We start from the raw sequence: 16,740 nt of genomic DNA, 5'->3' as shown, positions 1-16,740 counted from the left end.
TCCAGGCCCCAGGCCTTTCCTGAGGGGCTGGAGTTGGGCCCCTCCAGCTGTGGAAACTTGTGGCAGGGGGTGGGCCTGGGTGGGGGCACTGAGCACTACACTTCCCAGCCAGGCCTTCTCTTCTCATACCTCAGTCTCGAGGATCAGCTCACAGGACGCTAAGATCTCGCCCTCTTCCTCCCCCAACTCTTTTACAAGAGGGTGCCACCTCATGGGGGGCAGGATCCGGTCTTGGAGATCCAGCCAGACCACGGGGGGCCACACGCTCCGTCCCCACAAGCTCTCCTTGCCCTGGGGGGTGGGGGTGGGGGCAGTTCACAAAACATGGAAGCCACGCTGGCAGGGTTCCAGCTCCCCGCCCAGGCTTCTGACATGGGTAGGGTAGCAGCCATCAGTTATGCTTACACAGTGCGCTCTGCACGTCAGGCCTCGTTGGAGCACTTTCCATATATATTCCTCTAAAATGAAGCGCGCTCAGCAGCTCTGCAAAGCAGGTCCCTTCCCTCCTGTCCAGCCCTGCCTTACCTGGGAGTTGCACTGCCACAGCTCCAGCACCACAAGCGGTGGGCTCTCTTTGGTGTCCTGGGGGTTCTCGTACAGGAGGAGGTGCTGGAAGATGAGCGTCTGGGCCCACGTGGGGCCTGCAGAGCTCCTCAAGGTTTGGGTGCGCTGGCTGTGGTTCAAGAAGACCACCCGAATGAAAGGCCCTGGAGCGGGGAAGGAGAGGAGGGAGTCATGTCTCTGAGCTGTTGGGTGAGGCTCTCCTCTCCTCTGCTGCTGCAGCCACTGGACGAGGTACCCAGGGAGGCCCAGGAAAGGCAGCCACTGCCACTGCCAGCTACCAAGGAGGCCACCTCAGCATGAGCCACAGAGCACCTGGGGGTCCTTTGGTTCCATCTGTGCATTCTTCACACCTGCCATGGTTGAGGCCTGAGCTTCACAGAGATGGAGGACAGAGGCTTCTCTGGTGGCCCTTCCACAGCCCCAGTGCGTGGCCCTCTCCATGGGGGTGGGGAGACCTCATGGACACTACTCCTAGCAGACGTCCTGTGAGCCATGCCACCCCCTGCCCCGGCTCCCTACAAACAGTGCCACTAACAGGATGGGGCAGGAGCACGCGCCTTGCCCCCTGAAGCAGGTGGTGGTTCTTCCTCACAGGACTGAGCACAGGCTCCTCTGCACACAGCCTGCTCCCTGCCCTCCTCTTCCATCCAGCTACAAGTGATGGGCAGTGCCCAAGCATGCCCCTCTCTTGCCTTCATGTCTCATCAGTGCTGCCAGGAGAACTCACTCTTCAGGGCCCAGCTAAGTGATCACCACTGGGCAGAGCCCCTGAGCTCCTCCTTCTAATCCCACAGCAATGGGGTCACAACTCAGAGCAGCCTGCCTTGTAGTCTCTGTCTTTGTGCCTTTTCCCCAAACCATGGCCATGAGCTGCTTAGGAGAGGGGTCTGCATCTTTGTGACCCTCATCCTTGTCACATTCCTTATACCGTGGGGTGGCCACATCATTGGGTGCTCGGGGGCTGGGGGACAAGGGCTGCTTGCCGCCTACCCTGGAATGTCAGGATCTGGCTGGACTTCAGGTTCCGGGCCTGGTAGATGTAGCAGAGGAGCTGGTAGTAGTGGGGTTCTGGATAAAGAGGAGCCAAGTCAGTCACCTGCCCCTAAGGTCCCCCACCCTCAGGTACCACCTCTGGAGCCACCTTAGCAGACTCCCAATTCAGTGCTCACTGTTGAAGACGCAGTAGATAAAGGGCATGTTGGGGGGCCGGGTGTCCTCTGGAGCCGCCCTCCAGGAGTCCCTCCATGACCGCGACTTCTCATCCACTTCCTTTTCAGCGTGGTGTTTCAGATCCACATTCTGTGCCCAGGATGGTCTCTCCTGAGACTCTTGGGTGCTTCTCCCATCTCCTCTAGCCCAGGCCAGGTCACCCTCCTGCCCTGACAGGTGCCACCCTCCCAAGCCTAAGGAGTGGGGCTCAGTCCTCCCTGCCCCAGCAGTCAGCACCCCATCCACATCAGGGCCTGTCTCCTCCGGGAGGTGAGATTGCAGGCATCACCCAGCCCAGTGAGGCTTTACCAAGGACCCCTCCAGGAGGAACATGGGTGCAATGCCCCGGTCCTTGTTGGGAGCCAGCCGGCGGTGCCAGCAGCGGCGGCGGAACCGGCTCTGGGGCTGTGGGTTCAGGTGGAACTTGGAGCCGAAGGTGCCATATTCCCAGCCCTCGTTTTCCTCCTTGGCCAGGCTGGCACCGTGCTGTGGGGAGAAAAGCAGAGCTGTGCTCCCACCCAGCAGCCCCTCCCCGCTTGTGGTTCCAGCCCGTTGTTGTCCCAGCCAGGGCCCCTGCCCGGTGGCACTCACCGGCTGCAGGAAGGAGAGGGTCTCTTGCTCGAAGCCGAGCTGCCTGTGGTCCCGGAAGCGCACACGCACCCAGCGCCGCCGCCGGCACGAGTGGTAGGTCTTCTCCGCTGAGCTCCAGACCTGCGGCCGGCCCGAGGGTGGGATCCCCACTCCATACTCCCAGCCTGCAGGGGCAGGACCGTGGCCTCTGGGTCCCCAGGCGCCTGCAGTCTGGGAGGCTTGGACAGGCGTGAGGGACGGGCCCTAGAGGGTCCAGGTCTCTCTGGCCCTGAGGTGAGGAGAGGGAGGTGTGGTCATGCTGTGTCATCTGGATGGCCTGGGCCCAACTGCCCATCTTACAAGTGAGGAAGATGAGGCTCAGAGTCATCCTGTGACTCTCACAAGGCCACACAGCCCATAAGCAGGAAAGCTTGCATCTTGAGCCCAGGCCTTCAGACTTCCAGCCTGTTGCTCCGTCCCTGGAGCTACCTGAGGTGAATTTGGGCTCCATGAGCAGGTTCACGTTCACAGGCATCTGCCAAGCCTTGCTCTGGGCCAGGCCTCAGGAGGCACTTCCAGCCTGCACTGTCTCAGAACTGGGGCCCACGCCTACGGAAAGGGAGGAGAGCCAGCTCTCTGGAGACTGGTTGACTTCCAAGAATTTGGGCCCATCTCACCTGAGAAGTTTGGCTGCTCCAAGGCTGTCGGAAGTGTCAGATGTCCCTGCCTGCCCAGAAAGGCCCTTGCCGGCTGCAGTGAGTTTGAGGCCCCAGGCCCTCCCACCCTCAGTCCTTAGCAGAGAACTGACCCTCATTGTCCACCGCATGGTTCAGCTCCACAGTCCAGTTCTTCTTAAAGTGCCAGCCTTGGGGGCACTTCACCTCCTGCCGGGATTTCATGGGCTCTCCATTCTGTGGGGGACAGAGAGGCCCAGCTGACGGGCGCGAGCGCTGGAAGGTGCCACCTGCACTCACTCCTCCCACATGCCTGTTTGTGGACCTGCTGTGGCCACAACGGCCTCCCAGCCCGGGACCAGACAGCGCTTGCTACGTTGATGACAACAGCGTATTCACTTTATATCCTTTCATGACTTGCCTTTTTGAACCGTAAACTGCTCTTTCCTTGTTGAGAAGGGGGGGCTAGCATGCATTAGAGATGGGTTAGACCTGCCCTGTCCAATACAGTATCCACCAGTCACCTGGGGCTACTTAAATTTAAATTAATTAAAATGAAAAAAAAAAATCCAAAGTTCAGTTCCTCAACCTCACTATCACCACATTTCTGGTGCTCAATAGCCACATGTGGATGGAGCAGATATAGAATATTTCCATCATCACAGAAAGTTCTACTGGACAGTGCTGGTTAGACGAGCCCCAACAGATTCTCTCCTTCAGGGTAAGCACCACCTTTGAAAGAGTTCCTGAAAGGAATCCCTGTCTCCCTTGTTTTCTGTGGTCTCATTTAAGGTCTCTCTGGCCTGCTGTCTTGGGATACAACTCCCCAGCCCCCATCCAGAGTGTGTAGGGAGCAGGGCTCAGATCATAGCCCTTTCCCTTGGACAGCCCAGCTTCTGAGGTTCCCCACCTGGTTGCCTTCCTGGTCCCCCATCCCCTGAGGTGGCTTCAGCCCTCCTCACCACGTCCGTGTTTGGGATGGCTGCAGGCACCCAAGCACCTGTGGCGTCGCGGCCCTGGGTCTCGTACACCTCCTCCAGCACCTGGCTCTTGTTGATGTCTATGTCCAGGAGGAGTCTGGGGGCAGCAAGACCCCAAGCTCCCAGCACATCTCCCTGAACTTACAGGCCCCTGTGGTTGTCTTCTGCAGGCCAAGCACTCCCCTATGTGCTCTTGGCAAGGCAGGCTGGTGGGGCTGACAGCCAGGGCAGGGTGGTGGGCAGGGCCATGTGTCTCATGCAGCCCAGCCCGCCTCTCTGGGGCTGCTGTTGACTGGCCCTCTCAGGTGAAAAGAAGGGCCACCCCATGGGGCATACCCAGGGCACACAGGCTCAGGAACTGCACCCCCAGCCTTACCTCCTCTGAGGCTCCACTATCCAGTTGTCCTGCCAGTGCCATCCCGGGGGCACCATGAAATACGTCTTGGGGAGGGCCTTGCGCCCCTTGACATCCGAGAAGTTGGGGCAGCGGTACAGCCCCTGCTGCCCCCACTGGTCTTTATACTTGGCCTGATTCTCGTACTGGAGGAGGGGAGGCCGTCAGTACCTGCCACCTCCTCTAGCACTCAGTGCTGGGGACGTTGAGACCTGCACTGGGCCCTCCACTCTGAGCTGCCAGCCCATCCTAGAAATGTGGTAGCCAAACAAGAAGGGGCCACATCCCCATTGCACAGGTGAGTAGGCTGAGGCTGCGAGGTCAACCCTGCCCCAGGTTGGTCAGCAAGCAGAGTGGAGCAACTTCCACACGATCTGCCCGCTCCCCATCACTACAGACCCAGGGGAGCCCACTCCTGCTGCACCACTGGCCGGCCACCCTTGCTGCCTTGTCTTCTACATCCCTTTACTGGGCCAGAGTCCCTGATCCCTGCACCCCACCCTAAATCCCCACTCCATCTCTGAGTCTCCGAGCCCTACGTAGGGCTGGTTGTACGTATTATGATATAGACATCCACACTTGCAACTTAGAAACTGTAAAAATAGGGCCGACCCCGTGGCGCACTTGGGAGAGTGCGGCGCTGGGAGCGCAGCAGTGCTCCCGCCACGGGTTCGGATCCTACATAAGGATGGCCGGTGCGCTCACTGGCTGAGCGCGGTGCGGCCGGTCACAAAAAGACAAAAAAAAAAAAAAAAAAGAAACTGTAAAAATGTGTTTTAATTCAGTAAATTAAAAACCCTGACCCTCAAGACCACGGCTCTTGAGCCATGTCCTCCTCCAGGAGCAAGGTTCATCTCTGCCTCCTTTGATTCTAGGGCAGTCTCTGGTTGCAGCCCAAGTACCCCTTAGGTTAATTGTTCTGTGGACAGATGCCTCATATCCTCTCCTCTGACCATGACAGGCCTCCCTCTCCCAGGACTGGCCTGTAGAACCCAGCTGGGGTCTGCAGGGGTCCTAGGCTGCCTTGTTGGTGACAGATGAGGCCCCCTATAATTCAGAGCCTCGCTCACCTCACATGCTGTGCACTAACTGGAAGAAAGTTCCCATCAGAAAGAGAGGGACCAGGCCCTGGAAGGCCACTCAATCACCCTTTTTGTCACCGTGGCTTGTCAACAAGGTATCCCAAGTTGGCAGCATTTGAGATTGCTTTAGTCTGTGCTACCTCTTTGAGACCCCTTTTATAATTCTCAAATTCAATCAGTAACATTTTTCTCCATCTGCAGTGTTAGGCGGCTTCACCCTCCCTTCCCGCACTAAATGCCCTGCTGTGAGGCCATCTCTCTCTCTGTGAGGCCATCTCTACCCACCCCCCTGCCGCCCATCCCAGAGCTTGGCCCTGTGCCCTGGGCCAACACTCACCGTCTCCGCATACACCACCATATTGCCCTGGCGGAGCAGCTGCAGATCCTTGCTGTCTGTGACATTGCCAAGCCACATGCAGACCCGGAGGTGGGCCGGGAGTGTGTCCTTCTGTCCTTCACCCTCTGGGTACTGAGCCAGAAGCAGGTCAATCCCAGGGGGTGCCAGTCTCCCAGGACAGGGGTGCAGGTGAGGGAGAGGACATACACACCCGGAATGGGTCACACTTGCCCCTCCCCCAAGGCCCATGAGCAGAGGGCCTCACACTGAGCTGGGTGCTGGAGCTAAAATGTGAAGGGTAGAGTTCTGCCTTCCACAGTGGGGGATGACATACTTATACCGTGTGACCCTTGTGGGTGGCAGTGGGCAAGAGGAGATGCTGCTGAGGGAGCCCGGGAAAGCTCCACTGAGGAGCAGTGATCAGGTGACATTGATCATGATGCTAGCAATCATTTATTGCATGCTTGCTGTGTGCCAGCACTACATTAAGTCCTGCCAAATGTGCAGCATATGCCTGTTCCTCACTGTCCACCATGGGGCGGGCATCATTATCACCAGGCCCATTCTACAGAGGAGCAGACTGAGGCCTGGACATGGTCAGGATTTGGCCTGTAGTCACACAAGCCAGTGAGTGGCAGAGCCAGGATTCAAGTCACAGAGGTTCTTGCGGGATGAGAAGACTCCAACGGGCAGGGGGCGGGCAGGGGAGCTCGCACAATGGTGGAAAGGGCAAAGGGCAGGCACATTTGGGGACAGGAGAAACCCAGAGTGGCCCAGCTGCTAAGAGTACAGGCAAGAGAGGGTTGATGCAGCCAAGGTGGCTGGTGGCTGGGGGCCAAGAGGCAATGGGGAGCTGGGGAGAGTCTCTGGGGGGGGAGGGAGTGGCCTTCCACCTGACTCCCAAAGGAGGGCTGGAAGCAGGGAGGCTGCTATCCGGGCCTGGGTGGTGTTCGGGGTGTTCAGTCAGTCTGTTTACAGCTTGCACCTCATCTGATGGACTGGTGCTCAAACCTTATAGGCATTCACTCTTTTGTAGTTCACCCAATCACAGTCCAGGGGAGAGATGACAAGGGACTGGACCAAGTAGTGGCCACGATGATGATGGAGGAGACAATTTGAGGAACATTTATGAGGGATGTGGGCTCAGCCTCAGCCCACATCTGACAGACAGCCATAGACCCCTGCCCTCCTCTGGGGGTTATGTAAACCCCATTCTACCTGGTAAAAGGCCAGGAAGAGAGGACATGGACCACGCCCTGAGAGAGGCCCCATGACAGGTGCCCTACAGTTCAGGGGTTCCCTGGGGGCATTTCTGGGCCCTATCCTCCCCTGAGGACCCCCTGCTTTCCCACCTGTAGGAAGAGTGTCTGAATCTTCCCACAGAACTTTCCAGAGTGCAGGGCCCCTGTTGGGGAGAACAGGATGGTGTGGGCAGGTACCCGCGCGAAGGCTACTCGCTGCTCATTGGCCATCAGCCAGATCATCACATCTGGAAAGCTCATCTGGGGCTGCAGAGGCAGGAGAACATCAGGCCCCAAGTGACCAGCTCTGAGCCCTGCTTCCAGCCACTGTGTTCAGCACCTACCTCAGGGAGCACAGAGTTGAGGCGGTACAACCAGTCCTCCACAGTGGCCACCATGTCCCTGGGCTTGGCTTCCTTGGCCTTTTGGGCCAGTTCCTGCAGGAGGAGGCTACGGAGATGCCATCTCTTCTTGTCCAGGTCTGTGGCTCTGGGCTGATGGGTCATGCACGGCAGAGGATGCCTGTGGCCAGGACAGGGTAGCAGGTGGCTGGGCCTCCCTCCTGTCTGCCAGTGTCACAACCTGTGGCCCTGCCTTAGGCCACTGTGCCCTTCCTAGCCTTGAGATTCTGTCCCCTCCACTGCTGGCCTGGCCTGGGGAGCCCTTCCCACACCTCCTTAGGAAGCTGCTCCCTTTGGGTCTGGCCTGGGCTCTCATCCAACCTGCTTCCATCCTCTCAGCCCCTGCAATGTGCCAGGCCCATGCCCGAGGACCCCCCTGTGGGGAGAGGTATGTGCCATGAGAAAGAGGGCAGAGCCAAGAGAGGCTCTCGGATGATGAGTCTTCCAGAACAGGCAGAACCCTGAGGAGGGCATTTTGGGTAGAAGGAGCAGCAAGCAATGGGACAGAGTGGACTTGTCTGAATAAAGGGGCAAGGCTGGTTTGTAGGAGCCTCTGCTGTGGATGTGGGACAGAAGGGACCATGCCAGGTGAGGAAGTCAGGGACATTTTCTGGAGGAGCCTGAATGGGAGGGAAGAAGCTTCTCTGTTTGGGTGTTAAGCCAGAAAGAGATCTGAGCAGAGCTTATGCTTCTTGAGGAGGTAATGGGGGGTGTTCTCTAGGGTGCTACTCTGATCCCCAGACCCCTTTTTCGAGCCAGATCTAGCTCAGCCCCAGCCCAGGGTCACCCCCCAGAGTCCCCCCACCCCTACTTGCAGTCCTCCACCAGATCCCTCAGTAGTTTCTGCCACTGCTGGAGCAGAGCTGGGTCCTTCGGATTTCGCATGGATTTCAGGGTGTCCAGATTGGCTTTCTAGACAGCAGGAGAGAAACAGTGAGAGCTGGCCTTAGCGTGGAGCTGGCCTGGGGCAGGCTACAGGGCCAACTGGCCCAAGACTTTTTCAGGCAGGACCTAGGATGTCAGTCCAAGGCTGTTATGTGCCCTTGCAAAGGTAGGACCCCTCTTCCCCCTACCCAACAGAAGAAATGGATGGACCGGGAAGCAGTGCAGAGTCCTGACCCTGAGATGCTATCTGTAGGTGTGAGAAAGTCATGTCTAGGGTGGATGCACCAGATGGCTTTCCTGAGAACCACACTCCTCAACAGGCACCTAAGACCCTTTGTAATCTGACCCCTTCCAGCTTCTCTGGCCTTATCTTCATGTCACCTCCATGCCTACCACCTAGAACTACAAAAACTGGCACATTGCCACAGCTTTGCTTGTTATTCCCTTCTTCCCTCCACCTCCCCTAACAAACTCCTACACATTCTTCAAAACCTTACTGAAATCTCACCTCCTCTGTGAACAACTCCTGTCTATCTTCCCTTCCTCTCTTCCTCTCTCCTTCCCCGCCCCCAGTCTCTCTGAGCCTAAAGCTCTCCATCCTGTATTTCCATCGCACCTAGCTGCATTACACAGCAACTGTCGGCATATCTGCTGTTGTCAGACTGTGAGGACAGGGGCTGTGTTCATTCACTTTTGTGTCTTCAGTGCCTAGCACTGCACCTGGCACATTCATCTCAATGATGCGGAATGCATGAATGAGCTGTGTGACCGGTCTCCTATGACTGTGAAGCATTTCCCTAGTCTCCCATCCACCATCTAAATGCTTCCCTGCACTGTGCTCTTGCACCTCTCACCAGATGGTCCCGAGTAAGGTGGAGGAGGTTGAGGCAGTTCATGCGGAAGCTGACGTCCTCCCAGTTGGAGGTCACGGCCACGACAGGCTTGGTGTTGTACCAGGGCACGTAATGATAGATATTCCCTGAGACACAGAGACAAATGGTGGAGGGGTGTCTGAGGGACTCCTCTCACTGTGTCCCCTTGGAGGACCTCCCCTGGGCTACCTCATTCCTCAAAGATGGAATCTGCTAACAATGCCAGTCGGGAGGCTGGGCTGGAGCCCAGTTGGGAACACTTGCACTTTGATGCACACGGCCAGCCCTGCTGAGCATTCACTGTGCACAGTGTGGCATGTGGCCTTTCAAAGCCCCCGTTTACAGGTGGGAAAATCCAGGCCCATGATGGGAAGCGGTTTGCCTAAGGTGGCACAGCCAGGCGGTCATAATGTCATCTGGCTCCAGAGCCCCGTGTCTGAACCTCAGGCGAGATGCAAAGGCAAGCAGCATGCCTTGAGGTAGGGTCTCCCTTCTGGGTGGTCTACAAGGCAGAGGAGGAGTGGGCCTTGGGTTCAGGGAAGAGACCTGTGCAGACGACTAGGGTGGGGGAGCAAGTACAGATGAAAGCCAGTGATGGGTATGGCAGGCTGGTTCCCTGGCAATGTTCCTTACTGAAATGTGGGGGGCGGGTGGGGGGGTACATGAAACATACAGGATTATTTTTCTGAAATACACTGCTAAGTTGGCCTCAAAGGAAGAAATTAACAGAAGCCAAAAATTTTATTTGTTTCTTTATTTTAAAAAGATGACCGGCAAGGGGATCTTAACCTTGGCTTGGTGTTGTCAGCACCACGCTCAGCCAGTGAGCAAACCGGCCATCCCTATATAAGATCCGAACCCATGGCCTTGGTGTTATCAGCACCGCACTCTCCTGAGTGAGCCACGGGCCAGCCCCAAAACCAAAAATTTTAAAAAGCAGAAAGCAGAAAGTTCTGTGAGGCAAGCAAAAGCCAAAGCTGACTTCATCCTCTGAATTTCTGGCAAGTCTTAGAGAACTTGTGCAGGGGCACAGGGGGCGGGAGAGAAAGCCTAGGCTGCCCAAGGTGGGCAGTCTAACAAGAGACCCCTTGTGTTATGGGTGGAATTGTGTCCCCTGTAAAGATATGTTGAAGTCCTAACCTCCAGTACCCCAGAATATGACCTTATTTGGAAATACGGTCATCAAAGATGTAATTAGTCAAGATGAGGTCACACTGAAGTAGGGTGGGCTTTTAATCCAATATGATTCATACAAGAAGGGAGACAGACACGGGAAGATAACAGCCACGTGAAGACACAGAGACACAGGAGAACACCATGTGAAGACTGGATCAATGCATCTATGAGATAAGGAGCAGCAAGGGTTGCCAGCAACCACCAGAAGCTAGGAGAACAGATTCTCCGTCAGAGCCCTCAGAAGGAATTAACACTGACACCTGATTTTAAACTGCTACTCCCCAGACCCATGAGAGAAAAAATTTCTGTTGTTTTAGGCCACCCAGTTATGGTACTTTGTTTATGGCAGCCCTAGGAAACTAATACACCATGCAAAGCTGGCACTCCAAAATCCAAACCCTCAGGGCCAGGGTGAATAGAAAAAACAACCCCTCACACAGATGGGGCAATGAGGAAGCTTGCCTGTCTCCACTGTGGCTCTGGGTGGAAAGAAAGAAAATCTTCCCCAAATTTGTAACAGGTGGGACCTCACACAGGTTGGCATTCTGAATTCATGCTACCTGTGTAAAGAATGTCAAGCAAAAAATTTAAAAGTGGCCCTTGGTTGGCAGTGCCCCAGGTAACTGGTAGGAGCAAAGGCAAATCCTCTCTGCAGAAGGAAATGTTAGCCAGATCTCAAAGAATTTCCACAAAATTCCAAGAAAATGAGCAGAACCAATACACACCCCCTAATCCAGCAATTCCACTCTGAGGTATACACCCAATAGAAAGGCATACACAACATTATCAAGAGACATGTTCAAAAATGTTCATAGCAGCTCTAATCGTAATAGCCAAAAATTGGAAACAGCCAAAATATCTCTCAATAGTAGAAGGGATAAATAGGTTATAGTATATTCACACCATAGACTACTACACAGCAATGAGAGTAAATAAACTACAATTATATCCCACATTGTCTGGATTTGTGAACACATTTTACAAAGAAAATGATGACCAAAAGAAGCCAGATACAAAAGAATACACACTAGAGGGCTGGCCAGTTAGCTCACTTGGGAGCACATGGTACTGGTAACACCAATGTCAGGGGTTTGGATCCCTATATGGGCCAGCTGCCAAGACAAATAAATAAACAAAAGAATACATAGTATATGGTCTATTTTATATAAAGTTTTTAAAAAAAAGAAAAAAATGAAATGGAGGTTAGGAGAGTGGTTGCCCTTGATGTGGGGTGGCTGTAGAGGGCACAAAGGTCCCTGGGTGCTGGTATTCCACTTCATGATCTAAGGGCTATTATGAGGGTACGTTTGCTTTGTGATAATTCATTGAGCTCGACACTTTGGTTTGTGTACTTTTCCATAGGTATGTTACACTTGCATCAAAAGTGTACTGAAGGAATTAAAAAATAGTGGGAGAACACAGTCTTGTAACACCAAAGTCAAGGGTTTGGTTCCCTGTGCCAGCCACCCCACCCCACCCTCCACAAAATAGTGGGGGCAAAAAGGACAAAACAAATATGTAAAATACAGTGTGTCAGATGGTTGAAAATATCATGCAGAAGAATAAAGTGGGGAAGGGGAAAATGGAGCTGCTAAGCAATTTTGAATGGAATGGTTACCTAAGACCTTTCTAAGAAGATCTAGAAGAATTATCTGGAATGCAGCCCAGAGATGAAGGACAGAATGAGAAGGTCCATAGAGGATAGAGTGAGTTCCAGAAGGAGATATAAGAGAAAAGGAGAAGAGGTAATCTTCAGAGAGAAAATGTCATAATTTCCCCAGAATTGCTGGAAGACACCAGTTTCAGACCCTGGCACTGAGTGAATCATCAGAATGATAAATAAGCAGAGACCCATGACTGGGGTTCTCGGTATGAGCATGGGATAGAAGATAGCAATTTCCCTCATCTACTCTTGGATAGCGTACAAAAGCAACAAGGAGAAGGAAAATAACTCCATTTTCAGCAAAACAAGGAGAAGGATATAATCTGTAGACTCAAAATACACATAAGGAGGACTGCCAAAAGCAACTACGATCATTGCAGAAGCTGGGGAGGTGAAATGCAGAAGCCACCTGGAGGGCAGTGAACAGCAAGACAGACCACAGGAAGCGCAGCTTGATGGGAGCAGATCACAGAAAGTGCCAGCAACAATACTCTCCCTGAAGGAACTCAGGACCAGTGAGGAAATGTGAGCCAGCAGAACGCAGAAAACAAGTAGAAGAAAAAACAAAACATCAGAGAAAGGAAGACAACATAAGAAGAAGCCCAAGGGAGATTAGACAGTTCAGTGAGGGGCATAGAAATAAGGACAGAAATAAGAAAAGTGAGGTTGGATGGTTAGCTCAGTTGGTTAGAGCCTGGTTGATACATCGAGGTCAAGGGTTCGAATTCCCTTACCAGCCAGCTGCCAAAAACAAAACAAAACAAAACAAAACAAAACAAAAACACCCCCACAAAGAAACAAGAAAAGTGACCAAAATGAAATGGAAAGAAAGAATACAAAAAGGATCAGGGAGAAAATGACAAATATAGAAGAATCATTAAATCTATAAAGGGATACTCTGAAGTAGAAAATTAAACAACACAACAGAATAAGTATTTTAACATACAGTTTCAGAAAATTCACATGAGAATAAATGATGCTTGAACAAATGGTGCTTGAACAGTTGGATATCCAAATGCAAATTAAGTCAAAATGAATCATATAGCTAAAAGTAAGAATTAAAACTATAAAAATTTTAGAAGAAAAAAATCAGACAAAATCTTTATGATCTTTGGCTAGGCAAAGAGTTCTTAGATATGACACCTAAAAGAAAAAATAAATTGGATTTCATCCAAATTGAAAATGTTTGCACTTCTAAAAACACCATTAAGAAAATGAAAAGACAAGCCACAGAGTATATGCAAATCATATATGTGATAAAGGACTTATATCCAGAATATATAACAAACACTTACAACTCAATAACAACTCAATTTAAAAATGGGCAATAGATTTGAATAGACCTATCACTAGAGAAAATATATAAATGGTTAATGAGTACATAAAAAGATGCTTAGGGGCCGAGCCCGTGGCTCACTCGGGAGAGTGCGGCGCTGGGAGCGCCAAGGCCGCGGGTTCGGATCCCATGTGGGGATGGCCGGTTTGCTCACTGGGTGAGTGTGGTGCTGACAACACCAAGTCAAGGGTTAAGATCCCCTTACCGGTCATCTTTAAAAAAAAATAAATAAATAAATTTAAAAAAAAAAAAAAAAAGATGCTTAGCATCATTAGCTATTAGAGAAATGCAAATTAAACTACAATGAGATACCACTATATGCCCACTATAATAAATACAATTTAAAAAGACAGATAACAAACATTGGTGAGGAGGTGGAGAAAATGGAATCACCTTATGTTGCTGAGGAAATGTAAAATGGTGCAGCCACTTTAGAAAAGTTTGGCAGTTTCTTAAAAAGCCATTCCACTTCTAAGTATCTACCCAAGAGAAATGAAAGCGTACGTTCACACAAAGACCTGTACACAAATGATCATAGCAGCTTTATTCATAATAGCCAAGAAGTAGAAACAATGTCCATCAACTGATGAATGATTTAACAAATGATGAAGGATACATCCATGTGATGGAATATTATTTAGCAATAAAAAGGAATGAAGTACTGACACAAGCTACACCATGGATAAGTCTCAAAAACATTATGCCAAGTGAAAGAATCCAGATGCAAAAGACTACATATTGTATGATTTTACTTATATAAAATATCCAGGAAAAGTAAATAAATATATAATGACAGAAGTAGATTAGTAAATTGTTGTGTGGGCCTGGAGGTGGCACAGGGGAGTGACTACAAACAAGCAAAAGGGATCTCTTGGGGTGATGGAAATGTTCTAAAATCGGGCATGGTAATGGTTGCCCAACTCTGTAAATTCACTAAAAGTCATTGAATTGTATATAACAATTTTATGGTATGTAAATTACACCACTAAATAAATTACTAACAAAATAAGGGATTTTCCTCATAAACATAGATGCAAAAATCCTAAACAATATATTAGCAAACCAATTCCATAATGTATAACAAATATAAGGCATAAATGCAATTACACTATTATAATTACATTGTCTATTGTATATAATAAAACATAATTATATTATGTGAGGTGGTGTAATATTAACTCAAGGTAGACTATGGCAGGTTAAGGATCAATATTGTAATCCCTTGAACAAATACTAAAAATAATCCAAAGATATATAGCCAGTAAGCCAACAGAGGAGATAGAATATGATACTAAAAACAAATCAAAGAAAAAACACTTGATTAAAACAAAAGAACACAGGAGAATTCCAGTGGGCTTTTTTACAGGAATTGTCAAGCTTATGCCAAAATTTATATGAAAATGGAAAGAAACCAGAATAGCTAGAATTATTTTGTAAAAGAACAACAAAGTTGGAACGACAAAGTTATACTACCTGATTTCAAGACTTGTTTTATTTAGAGGTATGGTAGTCAAGACAGTGTGATATTGGCATAATGACAGAAAAACAGATCAACGGAACAGAACAGATATTCTAGAAAGAGACTACAATGTATGGTTAATTGATTTTCAACAAAGATGCCAAAGTAATTCAATGTGGGGATGAATAGTCATTTCAGCAAATGGTGCTAAATTGGATATTTGCTCAGAAAAAAATAATCTCAACCCCTTCCTCACACCATATACAAAAATTAAGTCAAGTTAGATCATAAACCTAAATAAAAAGCTAAAACTATAGTTTGTAGAATAAAACACAGGAAAATATCTTCATAATCTTGGAGCAGAAAAATATTCTTAGACGACATAATGTACCAACCATAAGAGAAAAGATAATCAACAAATTGGACTTCATCAAAATTAGAAACTTCTGATCGTCAAAAGACACTGTTTGGAAATTGAAAAGTCAAGCCATAGACTGGAAGAAAATATTAGCAAAACGTATCTGACAAAAGACTTGTAACCAAAATATGAAAGAACTCCTGCAATTCAATGTAAAAAGACAAACAAGTCAATGAAAGATAAGCAGAAGACTTAAAACAGTCTCTTCACTAAATGAAGATTTGTGAATGGACAATAAGCACATGAAATGGTGTTCAGCATCATTAGTAATAAGAGGGATGCAGATTAAAAATACAATTAGGTACAACTTCATACTCACTAAAATGACTTAAGTGGAAAAGAATGACAATACCAGAAGTGAGTAAGGATGTGGAGCAAATGGAACTTTCAAACATTACCATGGGGGTGTAAAATAGTACAACCACTTTGGAAAACTGTTAAGCATTTTCTTATAAAACCCAAATTTCATCCCTAGGTATTTACCCAAGAGAAATGCAAACACATTGTTCAGAAAAAAAGATTTGTACCAGAATGTTCACAGCAGCTTTATTCATAATACTCCAAAACTTGAATCAACCCAAATGTCCATAAACAGCTGAATGGATAAATAAACTGTCATATTTATATAATGAAATACTAACAGAAATAAAAAGGAACCAAATACTGACCTATGCAACAACATGGATGAATCTCTATGCTGAGCAAAAGAAGCCATAGGAAAAGAGAGAGTACTATATGCATGATTTCATTTATATGAAGTTGTAGAACAAGCTAATGGAATCTATAGCGACAAATACTGCAACAATGATTGCCCTCAGGGCTTGGGGAGATTGACCGAAAAGGGGCACACAGTAGCTTTCTGGGGACTTGGAAATCTCTACCCGCCTGGTTACATGGGTTTGTCTATTTGTCAAAACTCAAACTGTACACCTTAAATTTGTGCATTTTATTGTTTGTAAGCAATATCTCAATTAAAAAAATAATAAAAAGTCACAACTAAGAGAATAAAAAGACAGGCCGCAAACTTGAAGAAGATATTTACAACACATACATCTGGCAAAAGATTGTTCCCCAGAAAAAAATAATGTACAAACAAATAAGAAAATTACAGCCAAACAGAATAATGGATAAAACATATGAACAGATTTTTTTTTTTTTTACAGATAAGGAAAAACAAATGGCTGTATACATATGAAAAGATGCTCAACCCTCACTTATAATCAGACAAATGCAAATTAAGGCCATATGAGATACCATTTCACATCCATGAAATTGTCAAAAATTAAAAGGCTGGGCAACATCAAGTACTGGTGAGAACGCAGAGTAATTGGAATTCTCATACCGCGCTGATGACAGTGTAATTTGGTATAATGGCTTTTGCTTTGAGCTTCTCTTCCATTCCTAGGTATATAATTTAGAGGAAGTCTTGCAGCTGTGACCAGAAGACATGTACAAGAATGTTTATAACAAAATTATTGC

At 49.2% G+C, this 16,740-nt stretch overlaps 1 protein-coding gene across 1 annotated transcript in view; it reads right to left on the bottom strand.

Moving 5' to 3' along the window:
- Window positions 1-16,740, bottom strand: part of FER1L5 (fer-1 like family member 5) — a 50,651-nt gene that overhangs the window by 9,108 nt on the left and 24,803 nt on the right. Inside the window, exons 20-33 of the mRNA XM_063077735.1 lie at window positions 9,192-9,316; window positions 8,264-8,364; window positions 7,396-7,573; window positions 7,163-7,318; window positions 5,811-5,942; window positions 4,374-4,537; window positions 3,980-4,094; window positions 3,152-3,254; window positions 2,351-2,528; window positions 2,083-2,248; window positions 1,734-1,863; window positions 1,555-1,632; window positions 526-707; window positions 130-291 (exon numbers count right to left, since the gene is read on the bottom strand). Coding sequence (XP_062933805.1) covers window positions 130-291; window positions 526-707; window positions 1,555-1,632; window positions 1,734-1,863; window positions 2,083-2,248; window positions 2,351-2,528; window positions 3,152-3,254; window positions 3,980-4,094; window positions 4,374-4,537; window positions 5,811-5,942; window positions 7,163-7,318; window positions 7,396-7,573; window positions 8,264-8,364; window positions 9,192-9,316 — 1,970 coding nt within the window. The remainder of the gene's footprint in view (window positions 1-129; window positions 292-525; window positions 708-1,554; window positions 1,633-1,733; window positions 1,864-2,082; window positions 2,249-2,350; window positions 2,529-3,151; window positions 3,255-3,979; window positions 4,095-4,373; window positions 4,538-5,810; window positions 5,943-7,162; window positions 7,319-7,395; window positions 7,574-8,263; window positions 8,365-9,191; window positions 9,317-16,740) is intronic.

Source organism: Cynocephalus volans, chromosome 14 (genome assembly GCF_027409185.1).
Source record: "Cynocephalus volans isolate mCynVol1 chromosome 14, mCynVol1.pri, whole genome shotgun sequence".
Lineage (NCBI taxonomy): Eukaryota > Metazoa > Chordata > Mammalia > Dermoptera > Cynocephalidae > Cynocephalus > Cynocephalus volans.
The sequence above is the reverse complement of the archived record's forward strand: the minus strand, read 5'-3'. Positions and strand labels throughout refer to the sequence as shown.